Source organism: Berghia stephanieae, chromosome 2, assembly GCF_034508935.2.
Source record: "Berghia stephanieae isolate SIO BIC M18660-M18661 chromosome 2, UCSD_Bste_1.3, whole genome shotgun sequence".
NCBI lineage: Eukaryota > Metazoa > Mollusca > Gastropoda > Nudibranchia > Aeolidiidae > Berghia > Berghia stephanieae.
The window spans coordinates 125,271,666-125,292,322 of NC_088361.1; the positions used below are offsets into that span (position 1 = coordinate 125,271,666).

Genomic DNA, 20,657 nt, shown 5'->3' on the forward strand with positions numbered 1-20,657 from the left:
GGACATTCCATGAATTGGTCCAGGACTGCAGTTACCCGTTACAGGGTATCCCCTATCCACCACATTGGGGACCCACCGGGATGAAGTGTTTGTCTTCGCCTGATACCTGACAATTCCTCCTGGAATTGACAAGGTTCCCCAGAGTACTCAGAACTTAAATTTTATCAGATGATGACCTCATTGATTTACAAGTCAAAGGGGATTTTATGTACTGTAAATGCACTTTGATGTTTTATTACGTAATCATTATTGGAGATTAAATATTGTTTAGATGACATTATGCCAAAGCGATATATACATATATGCAGGTCTGACATCCGAACCTACTTTTAAGCCTAAGTTAACATTATTGTTATGGACAATATTTTGCGTCAATATTTTGAGATTTCCATTACAATAATGAGCCCATAATATGGAATTTGGGTTATCAGGCCTGCAAATAAGAACACGTCGGGTCAACTCTAAATTCAATGCGTTACCTAGAAAGGCATTATATGGAGGTTGCTAAGATGGTCAAAATTGAGTTCATAGTGATAATTAGAAACTCGGGTTTCTATTTCAATTATTATTTTATTGACATAGAACAATATTCTGCCGTGCTTTAAAAAAACACGTATTTAGAATGGCCCTCATACTATAAATTTAAACCTGGGACTTCCGTAACAAACCAAATCTCTCTCTCTCTCTCTCTCTCCTTCTCTCTCTCCCTCCTTCTCTTCTCCTCGCACAGATACACACACACACTTCTCTCTCTATCTTTATTCATCCTCTCTCTCTCCTCTCTCTCTCTCTCTCTCTCTCTCTCTCTCTCTTTCTTACTTTAAGATTTTCTAACATATTACTATTTTAAAAGCGTATCTACCATGCTAAATTCAACTCACAATTTTTGATCTCTTTCCCAAGTATGCAACATGTACATAGAGCTAGATTTTAGTTAATACAGTACATGCCCCAAGCCCGGATGAGAAAGGAGGAGGGATAGGCGTAGGGCCAGCAACTCCACCCTGGAAAACACAAGCCGCTACAGAAACGTCGACGAAAGAAAACCCAATTACTATTTTCCTGGGAGAGGAAGGGTCTTTGCGACACATGACGCTTTGCAGTGAACGCCGAGAGGAAAAACGCCTGGCGGCGAGACCTGGAGGCGGACATGAAGAGGATAGGACACACCTGGGGGGAGTTGGAGAAGATGGCCCAGGACAGAGGAAGATGGAGGACTGTTGTCGACGGCCTATGCTCCACTAGGAGTGACGGGCATAAGTAAGTAAGTAAGTACAGTACGTGTCGCCCTTTGGGTGCCGTATTTGTAACTGGTACTCTTATAATATTCGTCACTACCTTTGTTTAATTACTCATTCACACAAGAATCGAATGTAAATTGTGTGATAGAAGGACATAATGCCGCTGTCTGATGATTGCCAACGATGCTCAACATCACTTGACTTTGTTACAAGACGAGACACGTACCGTTGGGTTACCTATAATAATCTCCATCCCCCCCCCCCTTCTCTCTCTCTCTCTCTCTCTCTCTCGTTCTCTCTCTCTCTCTCTCTCTCTCCGTGTGTGTGTCTGTCTGTCTGTCTGACTCTCTCTCTCGTTCTCTCTCTCTCTCTCTCTCTCTCTCTCCGTGTGTGTGTCTGTCTGTCTGTCTGACTCTCTCTCTCTCTCTCTCTCTCTCTCTCTCTCCGTGTGTGTGTCTGTCTGTCTGTCTGTCTCTCTCTCTCTCTCTCTCTCTCTCTCTCGTTCTCTCTCTCTCTCTCTCTCTCCGTGTGTGTGTCTGTCTGTCTGTCTGACTCTCTCTCTCTCTCTCTCTCTCTCTCTCTCTATATATATATATATATATATATATATATATATATCACCCTACCGCTCTCTTTCTCTCCCACACCTCTCTCTTCCTCTCTCTATCTCTCTCTCTCTCTCTCTCCCTCTCTCTCTCTCTCTCTCTCTCTCTCTCTCTCTCTCCCCTTCCTTCCTTTTTTTCCCCACAAGTTGACAAAACCAAGCACCCAGCTTAACCTTAAAATCGAAACGTGTGTCTCGGTAGACACGTGTATTGCTAAACTAAGAATACAATTTAATTAAAACTGGAAAAGCTTTATCCTAAACAGCTGGACTAATCGCATTTGGGTTTGCCCCAAAGATTTTATAATCTTCTCAAACGATGCCTCGGGGCCGTCATGAAAACCTGAAGGGTGTCTATGAGATAGCACCAGACAATGCAAAGAGAAAAGCAAACCGAAATATCAGCCTAATTTCTTGGGAAGGTTTTGTTTAAAGAATTTATTTTTTTTATTTTTCTCTCTGCTTTGGCACTGTTTCATACACACCTTTCAGATTTCGATGATACACCAGTACCAACTCCCTGACTTGTCACCTTGGAAAAACGGTAGCTTTTCATTCCCTTTCTGTGCAATAATGGCAAGACAAGAGTGGACTGATGGCAACGAGCACAAATTTACAAGTCTGATAACCGGACGCAATTATGGACCTGTTTTAACATTGTTGTATTGGGAGAACATTTTGTGTTGGTTTGAGAGTATCTCCATTACACAAATAAGACTATAATTTGTGTCATTAGACCTGCAAATATATACACGTCGGTTGATGGTCATTCCAAGTTTGACCGACTGAGTCTGGTTTTTATGCTATTAGAGTTATCCATATATCGAAAAATGGATATAAATAAATTCAAAATGCCCAGAACTAGGAGAGTTTAGCTTTCAATGAACTATATCATTCCATCTCTTAAAAAAAAAAGAAAAAAAAAAAGTTAAGACAAATTTCATATTATAGAGGTACCGTAAATTCAATTTTCAGTTTGAATTTAATCCAAAATAATACGTTTTCAGACGTTCCAAGATGGTTCACATATGTTAAAATATACAGCACTGTAATTATCCAGCAGTTTTTATCACTTATTGTTACTAATTCTTTTTTTTACAATATTTTGACCTAAATTTTATCAGCTGCATCTGAGACTTTCGAAGCGGAGGTGTGGGAGGGATTCTTTGTAATGTTATGTGATTCATAGCCTCAATATAGTATTTTGTATGCATGTGTGACACAGATGCAGAGAAATAATTACGGTAGATCTAATTGTAAATTTAAGACAATAAGAAAAATTACGTTTTATTTTTTTTTTCACCTTAAGATCGTAATCCGTTCTCATCAATAAATCACAATATGTGCACATCGTCTAAAAACGGCATTATGTCAGGATAAAATGGACCCCGAAAAGTGACTTTAGAATTAAAATGATACGAAATACCGATTTTAAAAAAAGTGTTTTTCAATGTAAGAAGTTGTATTTATCCTCCATAATAACGAAGGGAAATTCAAGCTGAGTGTCATGTTTGTGTCTATAAATTCAGTTTTCCGCACCTATTCCCGGAATTATATCATTTTGGGATGGCAGATCACATATCGTCAACGAGTCTTATAGTAAAATAGTCTAATTTTGTGGAGTCTACTAGACAATAATTGAATATTCATGAAATGTCTTGGGGTCAAATCTACTATAATTTTGGTCAAGGAATAATATGGGTCACGGAAAATGTTTACATTTTGACATCCAGTTAAAAAGTCGAACAGCGACACTTTTTTTATGTATAATGAGAGTGATCATGTGATAGATGCAGGATACGTTATAAACGTTATTAACTGGATTCAATAGTCTGATGTCACGTCGCCCAGCAACGGCGGCCATCGTGGTTCTACACAAACAAAATCGGTACTTTTTATTCTTCATGCTGGCTAGAACTTTTCATATGTCTTGTGATCAGAATGTGTAAAAGTCAAAACATGATCAGATTTATAATGGTTTTTTTCCATCTGGATACGCTTTTATGCTCATAAGTGCGCCCGCCATTGTTCCGATAGTTTAGAGTCAGTTACTAAGTTACCATGCGTCATTACGAGGGAAGTGACGTTACGACTGTAGAAGCGTATTGATACTTGATCATTATGATTGTCTGAACCTCTCTATTTTTCACTATAGATTCAATTCAATTCTTAATATGTGCGACTATGTGGTTTTGTGGTATGCCACTCGCTTTCGGATCGGAAGGTCCTGGTTTCTAGCCTCGATCGGCGCATAGTTGAGTCCTTGGAAAAGACTCTATACTCACAATCTCTCACCGAACTCATATGTAAAATGAGTACCTGATCGTTAACAGCGTTGCCTCTGTCCGAAAATGAATATCGCCTAACAGCCGTCGTGTCTCGTTCTTTATCTTATGGGTTGCTGTTGCCCAGGGACCCTTTAAAAACCGCTTTGAGCTTTGGATATTGCGCTATTTGTAAAAAAAAGCTCAAATCTCAATCTCAATATCTGACTTCTCCAGCATTTTACCGTCTTTGAGCGCTTGATTATCCAGTATTTGGGCGAAAATTATATCATAGCACCGCGCTAGACCTATACATAATATTATAAAATAATAAAAAAATTAAAATTGAGCTTTTATATAGCGCAATATCCACTAAATGTGCTCAAAGCGCTTTACAAGGGGTCCCTGGCCAACAGCATCATTTAACATTTAGGACGGGACATGACGCCTGTTAGGCGATGTTATAATTTTTTCGGACAGAGACAACACCGTTAACGGCCAGGTACTCATTTTACACCTGAGTGCGGTGAGGGATGTGAGTAAAGAGCCTTCTCCAAGGACTGAACTATGCGCCGAGCGAGGCTCGAACCCAGGACCTTCCGATCCGAAAGCGAGAGTCATACCACAATACCTCATAGCCGCAGGTATGAACCAACGGGACGCGATAATAGGATTCAACATTATTGGAATGGACACATTTCGTGTTGGTTTGAGAATATTTCCATAACAACAGTGAGCCCATAATAATTTGTCCAATAAGACCTTCAAATAAGTCATCGTCAACCGTGCTTAATCATCTCTGTTATTAAAAAAAAAACAATCAGGATATTCTTTTAAAAAGATAATCGAATGCTTTATTATATTATGTTATAAATCATCTCTGTTATTTTAAAAAAAACAATCAGAATATTCTTTTAAAAAGGTAACGGAATGCTTTATTATATTATGTTATAAATCAACATTGCGGTACATTATGTTAATAAATTGTATTATATTATTTTCATAAAAAGACTGATATGCCAAAATGTCCATTCGAAACATTTGTCAAAGCCAAAATGATATAACTTGGAACACTTTGATCCATAGCACTTGAGACTCATGGATTTTGAATTTTTCCAGGTGTGTGCCAGATTAAATTGATCGCTACCATTTGGACACGTCACTGGATCGCATGGTTATTTTACCAGATCGAACAAATACAACTACTAAATCAACGCTGAGTGAACCGAGGAGTAAAATAAAATTAAAACAAACAAACAAACAAACAAATAAACAACAGACAACGTAAACAACATAGAAAACATCGTGCTATACATACATAATACTGAGAGGCGAATTAGAAATCGCATTAATGGTTTACATGCGTTCATTATTTGAGGTAATGACTTAATGGTAAATCAGCTCCTCTCGTACAGTTAACAGTCTCTCTTTCGCTTTCACCCCTCTCTCCCTCTCTCTCTCTCTCTCTCTCTCTCTCTCTCTCTCTCTCTTCATCTATCTCTTCTCTCTCTCTCTCTCTCTCTCTCTCTCTCTTCTCTCTCTTTCTATCTTTCTATCTATCTCTTTCTCTCTCTCTCTCTCTCTCTCTCTATATATATATATATATATATATATATATATATATATTTATATATTATTCCCTATCCACCTCCAATGGCGCTTACAATAGTTACATAAACGTTATAATGAGGTACGTAACATCAATCATAAATAAGAAGGATTATTGTGATAAACAAATAAAAATACCTTTGGTCCCCCATTCACAATTCATTCATGCAAAAATCAAGTAAATTCTGATAAAATATAAACACACACAAACACATTCACATTCACATACACATACACACACACACACACACACACACATACTCATACTGACACAAATAAATAATTCAAAATTCTAAATAAATCACCCAGTATAAGACAAAAAACCCCAACAAAACACATAACACTTCCTTCTGTGACTTTAACCAGGTACTCTAGAAAGACACGTATTTTAAAATTTGGCCAGAAAAATCGTCCTTCAAATAATATAGATCCTTTACATCGATCGCTATTTGAAGGTCAAATTTTTAAATACGTGTTTTTCTATAGTATGTGGCAGCTAATTAGTTAAGCAATAGTCACTCTCCATGCTTTGCAATATCTAAACAAGAGAAAGCAACACAATCCTAAAACGTGATGACGTTATATAAGAATGTTATAAACAAAATAAGATCTTACATTACTCCTATTTGCATCTTTAATTCCACTGGCAATTACTGCCATACAATCACAAAACACCCTTTCCTCATTTCGGACAATGAACTTTTCGTTCAAGATGTAGATCATGACCATCAGTTCACCATCAACTTGCCAAAAAGTTTTAAACCCGAAATTTCTTTAAACTCTCAGGGTTAAGACTCTTTGACAAGTTAGCTCAATTTACCATTGAATTAAATAAAATAATAGTTTTCTGGCCAAAAATGAAAATAAGAGAAAAGAGTGTTTTGCTAGGATTAGTATAATTGGTAACCCACCTGTCGACTGCGATCGCTGCCAGGATGTAGACAGAGGCACAAACGCTTACCCCTTGCATATACGGAGACAGTTTGCACAAAACTTCTCCGAATGGCCAGCCTGAAGAGTAAAGATAAAAATAAACATTTCATGATTTTTTTAACTTCTTGTTTTATTTTTTATTGTCAAATTACTTATTTTTGGAAAGGTGGTGGGGAGTAATTTAATGAAAGTTTTTGAAGTCGTCAACCATTTTAAAAAGTGATCTTTGATATGAATATCTATCTATCTATCTATCTATCTACCTACCTATTTATCTATATATATATATATATATATATATATATATATATATATATATATAAAGATAGATAGATAGATATTCATATCAAAGATCACTTTTTAAAATGGTTGACGACTAGACAGATATCTATGGTTCAATTATACATTAAACAATAGAGTTATTTTATAAAGAAAATACCATAGAACACTGTGCATACAATTTTAAGCACATCTCAACAACAACGTAGCTGTTCCGTAAAAATCGCGGATAACGGATTGAAAGTCTCTCTAAATAACAAATAGAAAACATCAAGGACTCTCTCTCTCTCTCTCTCTCACTCTCTCTCTCTCTCTCTCTCTCTCTCTCTCTCTCTCTCTCTCTGAATCTCTCTTTCTCTCTGGATTGACATTTATGGTTCAATGAAAAAATTGTTTAACCTCCAATTATGTGCATGAACAGCGTTTTTACACTCAAAAAGGGAAAATCATCATTGAGATTTCATTCATTACTTTAACACATTAGAATATGAGTGAAAAAAATTCTTTTTCAGAAACTTCTTTCGCTTTCCCCAATTATTTGTCCTTACCAAAGGACAAATACATTAAAAACATATGTAAATTATCATCTTAAAACGGTATATTGTGGAGGTGACTTAGATGCTCAAAATCGAATCTATTCTTTTAAAAAAAGGGTTGAGGGGGGGGGGGTCAAAACATTTCTGTACAGCCCAGTTTGAAGTCTGTTCAAATTCCTTTGAATGTGGTGTCCCGCAGGGGTCAGTTCTTGGACCTGTGCTCTTTGTTCTCTACATACATCCACTTCAAATGTCATCAGGGGCCTATCCTACCACCAATATACTGATGACGTCCAGTTCTTTGGATCTGAATGTACCAAAAACTTACAAAATGTCATAAGTACATGTGAAAAATGTGTACTGGGTGTAAGGGATTGGATGGGTAGGAAATGGCTACGGCTGAATGATGACAAAACGGAGGTGATGTATGAAGGGAAGGACACAATAGATATTGCTGACAAGATCAAAAAGCTTGGTGCATTCTTAGATTCAGACAGTTCCTTTCTGAGGATGTTACCAAGCAACTTGTCTTTTTTCTTTTATTTTCAAAGCTGGATTACTATAATGCCCAGTTGTTTGGTGGCCCGGAAAATAAACCTAGGCGGCTGCAGAGATTCCTATATGGTGCTGCCAGATTGGTCTTTCGCAAGCGGACGTTTGACTTTGCTACACCTCTCCTTCGAAGATTACATTGGCTGCCTGTTAAGAAAAAGGTCATATTCAAAGCATGTGTACTAGTGTATCGTTGTCTGGAAAACACTGCCTCTCCCTACCTTACTGAACTCCTAAAGAAATATTCAACAACCCTATCTTTGTTTAAGAAATCACTGAAAATATTTCCTTTTTGATGTCATTGTCCTGTACTTTCTTTGATATTGTTTTGTGTTGATGTAAAGCGCAAAGAGCCTCATGATTGAGGATATCGTGCTCTTTATATGAGTCTATCATGATTTGTATTATTATTATAATAATTATTATTATTATTATTATTATTATTATTATTATCATTATTATTATTATCATTATTATTATTATTATTATTATTATTATTATTATTATTATTATTATTATTATTATCATCATTATTATTATTATTATTATTATTATTATTATTATTATTATTATTATTATTATTATTATTAAACTGTTGGCAAGCGAAAGATGTAATGTTATCTAATTATTTACGTCTTGAGAAAGCAGTCACTGCTGATCAAGCGCTAAATATTGGATGTCTACCCACAATCAATGTATGAAAGAAACCCCTAGAGAAAGTGATCGACCTGCGTGCGATGGAATCAAGTCATGCGTGTGGAAAAGGAATCAAGCTGTGTATACTCCAGCCAGACAACTGAACACAAATAGAATACTTTCATTATGGTTGTTATATATAATATCCACTGTGAAATCATTTTTCCTTAGCAGATATTATATGACCGAGACAACCGTATTCATCGGACGTGAAAATGAAATATATATCCGTACTTCTTGGCAAAAACTCTCAAACCTGGGATCAAGCCAGGTCCTAGACTTGAAAATGTTTTTTGTCGTGTTGAGGGTCATTTTAATCAAACGATATAATTTGAAGGACGAGTTTTCTGGCCTAAATTTTAAATACAAATATTTTTAATGAGCTTTTATATAGCGCAATATCCAAGAAATGTGCTCAAAGCGCTTTACAAGATGTCCCTGGTCAACAGCAGCATTTAACATGTAGGACGGGACATAACGCCTGTTAGACGATATTACAATTTTTCGGACAAAGACAACGCTGTTAACGACCAGGTACTTATTTTACACATGAGTACGGTGAGAGAATGTGAGTAAATGCCTTTTCCATGTACTCAACTATGCGCCGAGCGCGAGGCTCGAACCCAGGACCTTCCGATCCGAAAGCGAGTGTCATACCTCTAGACCACATAGCCGCACAATACGTGTTTTTTTTTTCAGAGTACGCAGTTCAGTGTAGTGATGGTGCTATGGGAAATTCGTATCACTTCTCAATTTGGAAAAGAAAACAATTTTCTGACCTTAAAAATGTCCATTAAATTCTCTTATTTGAATCCTTCTATTCATAAATTATTTTTGTCAATGTATTAATTCTACGTTAGCTAGACATGTAAAATAATATTAACACATAACAAGACACTAACATCTTACAGCAAAAAGGGGTTTAGATAAGATTCCCATTGGCATATGACACCAAAGACGAGAGACGGAGTTATCAATTAGTGTTATAAACTATATAATCGACCAAGAAAAAGCGTCCTGAAATGAGCTTTTGATTGCGTTGTAATTTGAGATTTACCATGAAATATTTAAGGTTAACAATTCCTTATCAAAATAAGCGTAACAAAAGTCAAGACGGAAATTCCACGAATGCTTTCAGAATCCACAAAGGAGCACAGAGCAAATGAATGAGAAAGCAAGACATAGAAAAGGCCAGGGTGAGTTTCTTTGTCAACAGTTAATGTTAAGACTTACAGATTTCATTTTAACAGAATTGAAACTGTTAAAAACAACAGGAGTAATAAATAGAACAGCCAGGACAGCTGTTTTCAACATAACATTAAGTTTGTGGAACCGTTACGAAAAAGAAAATTCCAGACCATAGAAATGAGGAAAAGAGACCAGAACATAGGTGTGAGAAACAAATCTTTCCGTTTTTAGCAATTTGAATGTTATTATATAAAATATACTTTCAAATGCCAAAGCTATCTCAGTAGAACTTTACTTTAATTATTTTTATTTTTGCCTTGTGTTTTGTAATATGGTGTTCAAAAGCCAGGATAGGGAATGAGATTAGCGGAAGAGTAGCGTCCTTTGATTGGACGTCACCCATAGTCTGTGACGTCACCAGCGGAAAAGTTATTAGGGAAAGAACGTCATGTTGGTTGTGCGCATGCGTCTCTCGTCCTAAGCGAGGACGAGAGACGCATGCGCACAACAAACATGACGTTCTCTCTCTAATAACTTTTCCGCCGGTGACGTCACAGACTATGGGTGACGTCCAATCAAGGGACGCTACTCTTCCGCTAATCTCATTCCCTATTGAGAAAAACAAAATGTCGTCCCGATTGAAAGGTTATATATAGTCACGTCACGCCATCGTTTTACGCTCGAAAGGAACCTTGTTAACATTCAATTCATTTCCAGACATGACCGTCTGGCTGACCCAGACAAAATGATTTTGTCTAAAAGGGGATCAAAAAGTAAAGTATAATTAGTAAGACAAGGATAACATAGGTATGAAGAAAATATTATTTCCATTTCCCACTTCCTATTATCAAAGTGTAAAACAAATTACAGAACATCTAACTCAATTAACCAGTGGATTAAAGCACTCAGTATTTGTAACACACCTCAAGCGCGTTCGTACAAACATATTTAATTGTTTACAGGCAAATAAAATAAAAGATAAATGAATTTGGCATCATTCTTCTCTCTGTTATTGTTTTGTGGGCCGTGATTAGTTCTCCCTAGAATTGTTCATTCAGATTATAAACTTTAAAGGTACACATAGTTTTCTGTGATCGTACAATTGATCAGGAGTGTAGAACTAGTGAGTAGTTTATTCAAACGCATTTAATCGAGGGTAATAATATGCAATTTGCTAAGCTTACCGCTACTTGCCATTGTTTACGTTGAACGACTGTTGAAGAGAACATAAGCAACGAGGTGTCTATTTGAATGTAAAAAAAAGGAGTGCTTCTTTGCGAGATTCAAAAGGTATTCGGTTTCGTGAATACATACATTGCAGTGAGACATTAAGAAATTATATTGGGTAAATCTTATGAAGTATACATCATCTATGGGATATATCATTCGCCTTAATTTTTTACAGAGGTGAGAATTGACAGATTTATTTAACTGACGCCTTTGAATATCAATTGGTTACACGAGCAGAACTACGGTAGGTGATGAAACTTATGTTAGAAAGTAATTATCATAGCGGTGATATTAATACCATAATGATGTGCTATGACTCCATGTCAATTTGAGTGGCGACTAATAGTTTCGGTATTCTCTTTTTTTGGTTTTAACCCTTTCCTTACCACCTACATTTGTTACGACACAATATACATTTTTCTTATTCAGATTTATTTTGTACATCACAATGATCTTTGTTTAATTAATAAGAACATAAAGTTCTTTTGTAGAGAAATTGTTTGAGTTTTTTAAAAATCAATTTTTCTGATGGGTAAGCCTGCCATTTTTGTGAAAATACTGAAGATGACCAGTGAGGAGAGAGTTAATGAAAATATTCAAACATTAAAACCTGGCATAATAAATAGAAATTTGTTATAATTATATTAAATGCGATTTAAAAAAAAATTATTTTCCCTGTGACGGTTGTTCTAGTCCTCATCTCTGGTACTTTCCATTCTCGTCTGGGTCCATACTTTGAAAGCACCAACCTTCCTGTCTGTCGTTGAGTTTAATTTCTAGGTTTCACTGCCGTTCATAAATTATTCCGACCAGATGTTACATTTTGTACTTCTCATTCTTGTCTTGAAAGAAATGATGGTATAAATAAGAACTGTTTTAATTGTTATGAATTTGTATCCACAATATGTGTTGTTTAATGCCATCGCCTCATCTACAATCTATGTTACCAGGTGAACCGAGAAAGTAAAATGATCTACTCGTACTATTTATTGAGATGTCATTTTTATGTTTATCCTCGTTGGTTCCTTATTCCCTGATATTACAATTGTCAATGTTCTCTTGGCATTCATGTATTGCACTCTTTCGCAAATAGCTCTTGTAATAGAGAACAATGATAGTGTGACATCATAATACTGGTTTCAATTTACTTGGAAGTGTGAAACCAGTCCACTGGCGGATAAATGCACGGATTGTACAACTGATTTTGCATTTTCATTTTGTTTTCTAGCCTAAAGACATGCTGGTGGTCAAGCAAGATCACCCATCCTCGCTTTTTCAAAACAAAATATTGTACATTGAAATATTAAAAGTATACATAATTTCTTTCGGTTATCAAACCTATAAATATGTGCACGACGCATATCTTGGGCATTGGCAAAAACAAAATAAAGACAAAACAAATCGGAAAATTAAACAAACAGAAAAAAAAAATCACATAAAAAAACAACCAAAAAAACCCCCCAAAAACAGACAAACTCACAAACAAACGGAAGCAGATGAACATAATAATCTCTTAATCACCATATTATTCCCTCCCTTGTCAATAGCATGACCTAGAATGGTTACAATGGTTGTAAGACGTCTGAATGCAGAGACAAATACCACGCCTCTTGAATTGTAAAATGTTGTTTTGACTGTTATTTCTCAGACCACGTGAACAGAAAATATTGATATTGTAGTTTTGACCTTTAAATTTCCTACACATTATATACATCCACGTGAGGCTCTGTTTTTAACTCACTCAATCCTCGAGATTTTTAGTACTTTTCAAAATTGGAAAAAAATGTATTACAAATTAGCATGTACGTAGATAGTTTTATTCAACTACCACATGTAAAACCTAAAAACAATCGCTTTGATAATACGCCTATAATTTGTCTTATAAAAATGTAATAAATAGGTTTGGGGTAAAAGTAACCAGGGTAAACTACGGATATAGTCGGTGTTAGGATTGAGTGAGTTAATAACATACGGTCCTGTCTTTATTGGTGTGATGAATAAAGTAGCGGAAGTACGGTCGCTCTCCATTGAAAGTGAACAGGAACTAGACTCATCCACCTTTCTTTTCTCCATCTGTTCTCCAGTGATAGAGATAGAACCAAAGATAACTCATCAAACAGCATCACGTCGTACATAAATGATATATTTCTTTTGTAGGCGTCATTTATCTATAGAGATAATATTTGAACTTGAACACGCATTGTTATGCTGTTGATGCTCCACCTTATGTAAGTTTGATTGATGAAATATGCATGATATCGATAGTCAGTGGATCAAACCCTCTAAAGTCCCGATTATCTCGACCGACGGATCATAACTCTGGTCTACATACATACGAGCTTTGCACAACATGTTTTATTTAATTTTGGACGGATCAGACCTCTGATGACGATGACTGATCTGTCCAAAACTAAATCAAACATGGTAGGGTTTGATCCGGCGATCGTGATAATCGAGACTTCAGAGGTTTGATCCGCCGACCATCGATATCATATAAAAAAACATTTTGCCCTTCCGTAACGTCATCATAAGAAATCGTCGCCTAGGCATTCCACGAAGGAATATAGATAATTAATCAAACAAGATGTCTGGTGTCAACAGGGATCACCCATGTTGTCCAAATGAGATGAGCAAATTGAGAGTTAATAATATGCCCAAAGAAAAAAAAAGAAAGTGCCTAAAGCGGCGCTCGAACCTGGGACCTCCCGGGTCACAGAGCAATGCTTTATCACTCAGCCACTTCGCCCCTCATCGATATAATAATGAATTGAAATAATATATTGTGAACATCATCTCAAAGCGGTTTTATCTCGGGATGAAGTAAATACAAGAAACCGATTTTAAATCCACTATTATGAAATTTAGGGTTGATATATTTTCCGCATAGTGGAGAATAACTATTATTTGTTTCTTCGAAAAACACTCAAAGATGGTATTTCGTCTCATTTTAATCCTGAATTCACTTTCCGGTGTCCCTTTCATCCAGAAATAATTGTTTTGAGACGATTGGTTAGAATGGAGCAGCTATAAAACGCAATATCTAATAAACGTGCCTCAAAGCGCTCAACAAAGTGTCCCAAGCCAAAATCTACTTAAAAATGTAGGACGAAACATGACGTCTGTCAGGCTAATCACTTTTACTCCGACAGGGATACAGCTGTTAACTGCCAGATACAATTCAGAAAAAGTGTGGAGAGGACACTTGTATCAATAATGATGGGAAAAATAGGGTACGGAGAAGTGAAAGATGAAAACAAAGAATAAAAAGTCACGGGGTCAGTGCCCAACTCAGGATCCAATTAACACGGCACTCTCCACCTGGCTGAGAGAGAGAGATAGAGAGATAGATAGAGAGAGAGATGGAGAGAGAGAGAGAGAGAGAGAGAGAGAGAGAGAGAGAGAGAGCGCTAGCGGTCGCACAACTGACTGAGCTATCCAGCCATACAAAAGTTTGGCTTTCAAACTCAGTACCAATCATGCGCCTCTCTCTCTCTCTCTCTCTCTCTCTCTCTCTCTCTCTCTCTCGACTACCGTGGGGATCACAACGAGACAAATCCCACGAACTCTCTTTATTTACATGTGGGTATGATGAGGGAATATGAGTAAAAAGCCTCTTCCAAGGACTCGACTTTGCGCACTGAGAGGGGGATTTGAAACTTGGAAATTTCGACTTGAAGTGTCATACCATACAAGATCACAAAAACGAACTAAAACGATTGTTGCCTATTAATAACTGCGTATTAATTTAATTAGGATCAAACGCCTTGATCTAGTATTTATGTTAGCCAGTTGAGTTAGCCCGTCGCCAAAGCGAGAATTTATAATTAAGCTAAGTAGAAATGCGAAATTTTATATTATGTTACTTAAAGAATCTATACATATTCTCTTCAATAAAGCAATAAAAGCGGCTATGTGGTCTAGTGGCATGGCACTCGCTTTAGGATCGGAAGGTCCTGAGTTCGAGTCTCGTTAGGCGCGTACTTGAGTCATTGAAAAAGACTCTTTACTCACATTCTCTAACCGTACTCAAGTGTAAAATGAGTACATGGCCGATAACAGTGTTGCCTCTGTCGGAAAAAAGTGTAATATCGCCTAACAGGCATTATGTCTCGTTCTAAATGTTACAAGTTGCAGTTTGTCAGGGATCCTTTGTAAAGCGTTTTGAGAACTTTTAGTGGATACGTTAAAGATTGTGTTTTATTACTGTCTAGTTAATACATTAATAATAACCACAACCCACAATCCGCAACTTTAATCTTATAGAAATAGATAGATAGATAGATAGATAGATAGAGAGAGAGAGAAGAATAGAGAGAGAGAGAGAGAGAGAGAGAGAGAGAGATCAACAGACAAATAGATAGATAGATAGAGGGATAGATAGATAGATATATTAAAATAGAGAGATATAGAGAGAGTGGAAAGAAAGAGATAGATGGATAAATAGATAGATTGATAGAGAGAGAGAGAGAGAGAGAGAGAGAAGGATAGAGAGAGAGAGATCAACAGACATATATATATATATACAAATATATATATATATATACATATATATATATATATATATATATATATATATATATATATATATAGAGAGAGAGAGAGAGAGAGAGAGAGAGAGGGAAAAGTAGATAATTAAAAGAGAGAGATATAGAGAGAGATGGAGAGAAAAAGATAGATAGATAAATAGATAGATAGAGAGAGAGAGAGAGAAAGAGATAGATAGATAGATAGATAGATAGATAGATAGAGAGAGAGAGAGAGAGAGAGAGAGAGAGAGAGAGGGGGGGGGGCGAAACAGAGAAAGCGAGAGATTGGGAGAGAGGCGACAGTTTTTTTCTACCCCCCCCCCCCCTCCAATCCGAATGTTATAAAAGCAACAGTTCTAGACAGCCCAATACTTAATAATTTTAATTATCTTAATAATTGTACTACTCCCTACTCTAAAGAAACACGCACATAAAAAATTTACGAAAAAGAAGCCCCAGGTTTGAGAGATTTGACAAGTTGATGATGGCCATTTTAATTTATCAATATTTGAAGGACAAGATTTCAGGCCAAAATTTTCAAAATGTCTATTGTCAGAGTAACGTAGTGTAGCTTCAAAATAATTATTTGAATTGATGTTTTCCCTAAAATATTTTTAAAGGGAAAGATAAAAAAAAATTAAATTAATATTTTTTTACTGATTTTTAATGATATTTATTTTTTTATGAAAAAAATTTCTAGAGTTGAATTGCTTGAGATATATTCGAGTTTCTGTATCCGATTACGTTATTACGTCAGTGCCTTTTTTGTTCTCGGATATCGTGATTGAATGTGATTATACTATTTTCTCTATTTATTTCCCTTTTTCCTATGTTTACGGGATAATCATTCGCACCTAAGTGGAGTAGGGTAAAATGTGTTGATGATGATGATAATGATGATGATGATGATGATGATGATGATGGTGGTGGTGGTGGTGGTGGTGGTGGTGGTGGTGGTGGTGGTGGTGGTGGTGGCTGTGGTGGTGGTGGTGGATCTGAGGGTATATTGCACCTGGGGTCTTGTTTAATTAAGACGATAACGTCTTCTCTTTCCACCTTGCCATCGACAGAAGATCAGACTCATATCAGAACCAGATTGAAGAAAAAAAATAATAAAAGGTCATATCCAATATCATTGTGAAACGTCAATATTGATAAGATAAAGACATGTTTATGTTTAAAACAACTGCGTATTTGTTAAGAAAGTTGATATTTTAAAGCCAGAATGATTTTAACAAAAAGCAACCCTACTGCTATTAAATTTTGTAAAAGATATTTAATTTTATTATTATTATCGGTGGTATGATTTTTAAATACCCAATGTTTTTACAATTTTTAAAAATCAAAATGATTCTTCACTATAACAACAATACAAGAAGACAATAGAGAATAAAAATTTCGCGGCGGCGATGGGGGTTCGAACCCGCGACCTTACAGGTACAACAACCCCGCCTGACCGGGGAGAGCCATCTGTATGAGCTATCTGCGATCCCCAAAAAAGGTCGTCTCTAACCCTAGTCTTTTATTAGAGCCGTCTCTTCCTGACTTCTTGAGGTCACGGGTTCAACACACACAACCGCCGCAAAGTTAGTTGGCCAACATTTAAGCTTAATACCCAATATTCTCAACACACACATATAACATAGAAACGATTGAGATATTGAGTATGCTCCGGTATTTGGGGTGAATTGTTGACATTTGTTGCCACTGAGTCTCGTTTTTAAAAGACATGCACAACCCAAGACTCACTCATAGCTACCAAGAAAGATAAAATATGTTGACGATATGTTTACTTCATTTGTATAAGCCAGACTGATATAATGTAAATCAAAAATATCCAACAAAATATACTAGTTCTGTATATGTCAATGGTGAAAGAAAACCGACGTCACGTCACTGCCAATGAAAGAAGACGGATGGGATACCAACAAAAAAAAGGTAGGGTCACTAATAGTAGACAAAGATGATGTCGAAAGGAGAAAAAATCTCTCAACGATTGCCCGCAATTATTTGATTAATGTCTGGATCAGGGACGACAAAGTAAAAATCAATATATACTCGAATTATACAAAACCCTTGTGAAGTCTATACTATTTATAACCGTGAGGTGCCCGGGCATTAACGCGAAGCAAAATGCAAAAAAAAAAACAAAAAAAAAAAACAAACAACAACTTTGATATGATTTACAGGAAACAACTATGTGGTCTAGTGGTATGACACTCGCTTTCAGATCGGAAGGTCCTGGGTTCGAGCCTCTAGCTCGGGGCATAGTTGAGTCCTTCGAAAAGGCACTTTACTCATATTCTCTCACCGTACTCAGGTATAAAATGAGTACCTGGCCGTTAACAGCGTTGTCTTTGTCCAAAAATTGTAAAATCGCCTAACAGGCGTCATTTCCCGTCCTACATGTTAAATGTTGCTGTTGACCAGAGACCCCTTGTAAAGCGCTTTGAGCACATTTAGTGGATATTGTGCTATATAAACCTCAATTTTAAATTATTATTTTTAAACAACTAAAAAAAAAGTCATCAGTATCCCGTACTTAACGAAAATTAGCTATAGGGCTATTTACAAGTGCGATAAAAATTCCTCTCTTTTCAAATTCTAGGGGCCTGATGGGAACTTTTAGGCCTTGTAATAAAAAATACTGGCAAACAAGGCCACGAACGCATTCTTTCACAACGCCTTGTCAGGATAAGGATGAAGGATGGACACAAACGACAATTTACACTGGGAGATTCAGCGGAAGACCTTCTATATCAATGACATATTTATGGCGGAAGACCGTAAAACGTGATGGGATTTTACACAGCGGATTGAAGAAGAGGCAGAGGCATCCAATCGTATGACTAGAAGGCGAAAGGCGGTAAGTAAGTGTTACTACCATATTCCCCGATCTTAAGTACCTAGAGGTTCCGCTGAACCGCAAATTCATATATCGGGTCCATGTATTGAGTATTACTTGGAAGAAAGAGAAATGTAACAATCTTCGGAGAACAGTACCATTATGTGTCTAGGACATCCACCCTCATGTCTTCCAGAGCTGAGTAGTGAGCCCCGAATGGGGTAGATGATGACATGACGAGAAGGTTGACACCAAAACGCTGATAAGTGTCAAACGCAATCCATAATACCGGAAGAGTGGTGATCGTACGCCGTTTTATTAAAGTACACGGTATGTGCTATTTGAATAATATATTTTAGGCTGTGTTAAAAAAAAAACAAAAACAAAAAAAAAACAAAAAAAAACAAAAACAAACAAACAACGGCAGCGTATCGCCGATGCCCCACGGTTGGCAACTCACTTTACAAATTAGAGAGGGAATGGACAATGCCACCGTGCCCCAAGTACAAGTCGAATAATAACCTCGCTGCCCCTATAATGAGCTTTATCTATTTTTGAAGGGGATATTACACAATGGAGGTTGAGTTTTGAATCGCAGGACACGTCTTACGAAAGCTACTCTACATGAATTTGACCTGATAGTACAGCTCAATGTTTGGTAAAAGTCCGGAGAACTCAAGATATTATCTGGTTGAGAATTGCAACGTGACGGAGCTGCTTAGTGTGTTCAAGACCGTTCATGAGTGTGGATAAGTTTTTTCAGATTGTGTAGATTGTCATAATATATGATATTGCAGTTTAACCTATGGATGCTATTATTGCCTTATTGATATTGCAATCTGGGAACATCGGTTTCAAAGATAAAGCTTTACGACTATACGTACTTTACTATTTATTACGAAGTATGGAATTGGAATTTTAGTATCAACTTTACTTACCGTAATAGAGGTTGTCCATGAGAGTTATAGGGATACAAAACACAGCAACCAGCATATCAGCAACAGCCAAGTTGGCGATGAACAAGTTTGTAACATTCCTCATTCCAGGGCGAAGGATAACAACAGCCACAACCATGGTGTTGCCGATAAGGGCCGCCATGAAGATGATGCTGTAGGCAACTATAAAAATGACAACCATAAACATCGGTTGCTTGACGTATTTATATTTTCCGTCCACGCCATTAAATATACTGTCGCTGTTGTTGTTGCCGAAGAAGTAATTCGGAGAGGACAAGTTAGTATTCCAGGGTGGATGCGGTCCAAGATGAGTAGCATTGTTGGAGTCAGTGTTTCCATCCATCATAATTATGATATAGAATTATATAGACTGAATTAAAGTTGACGCCAGACAGCTATTTGCTGTCGTTTTTATGCTGTCAGATAGATGATTACGTTCTACCAAATTAAGTCAAATGGACTATTAGTTGATTACACACAATTTTGTGTATTTCTTACGATTGTTGTGGTAAATAGTTTATGATCCATTTACGGGAAACATTTAGCAGAGTGGCAATGTCACAGCGGTATTTGTATTGTCACTATGTTACAACATCAAATAGTTCAATAATAATGTTTACTATTTTCGATTTATGGTGTTGAGTGTATACATCAGAAAGATGAATATTATAGAGGAAACAATCACAAAGAATTAAATAAATTGTTACCAGACTGCCTTCATGATAAAAAAGCCAGACTAAATTATGGCATCTCATGCGAAGAGAATCAACATTCGTTATTGTAATAATCCAATCACAGACAAAAATATTTTAATATTTACCTTTCTGCTTTCTTCATAAATATAAATTATGTAGATACGTGAAATCCTCTTTTGATTATAATGTCATGTTTTTCTGCCTAGACTTTACATTTTTATTCCATCAAATAATAGATATGATTAGCAATATCGTGATATAAAGAACTCGTGCCGTGATTACCCGTCACAATAAAATAATAGCATTAGGATTAATTAAATTTTGTTATGTTTAATCTGTTTTGTTTTTTTTTCCCCTCAATTCGATACATTCAGAAAACAACGAATATCTATGTTCAAAATGAAAAACAAGTTTTAATTTTTGCAAAAACAAATTTTAATATTCGATGTTTGATGGCAGATTGATGTATGTTACGTAGCTTGGGCCCTTTAATATAACAAAAAA

At 36.3% G+C, this 20,657-nt stretch overlaps 1 protein-coding gene across 1 annotated transcript in view; it reads right to left on the minus strand.

Annotated features, from left to right (window-relative positions):
* LOC144966526 (QRFP-like peptide receptor) overlaps window positions 1–20,251 on the minus strand; it is a 69,776-nt gene extending 49,525 nt beyond the window's left edge. Inside the window, exons 1-2 of the mRNA XM_078903158.1 lie at window positions 19,441–20,251; window positions 6,629–6,728 (exon numbers count right to left, since the gene is read on the minus strand). Coding sequence (XP_078759284.1) covers window positions 6,629–6,728; window positions 19,441–19,804 — 464 coding nt within the window. The 5' untranslated portion in view covers window positions 19,805–20,251. The remainder of the gene's footprint in view (window positions 1–6,628; window positions 6,729–19,440) is intronic.
* Between the last annotated feature and the right edge of the window lie 406 nt (window positions 20,252–20,657).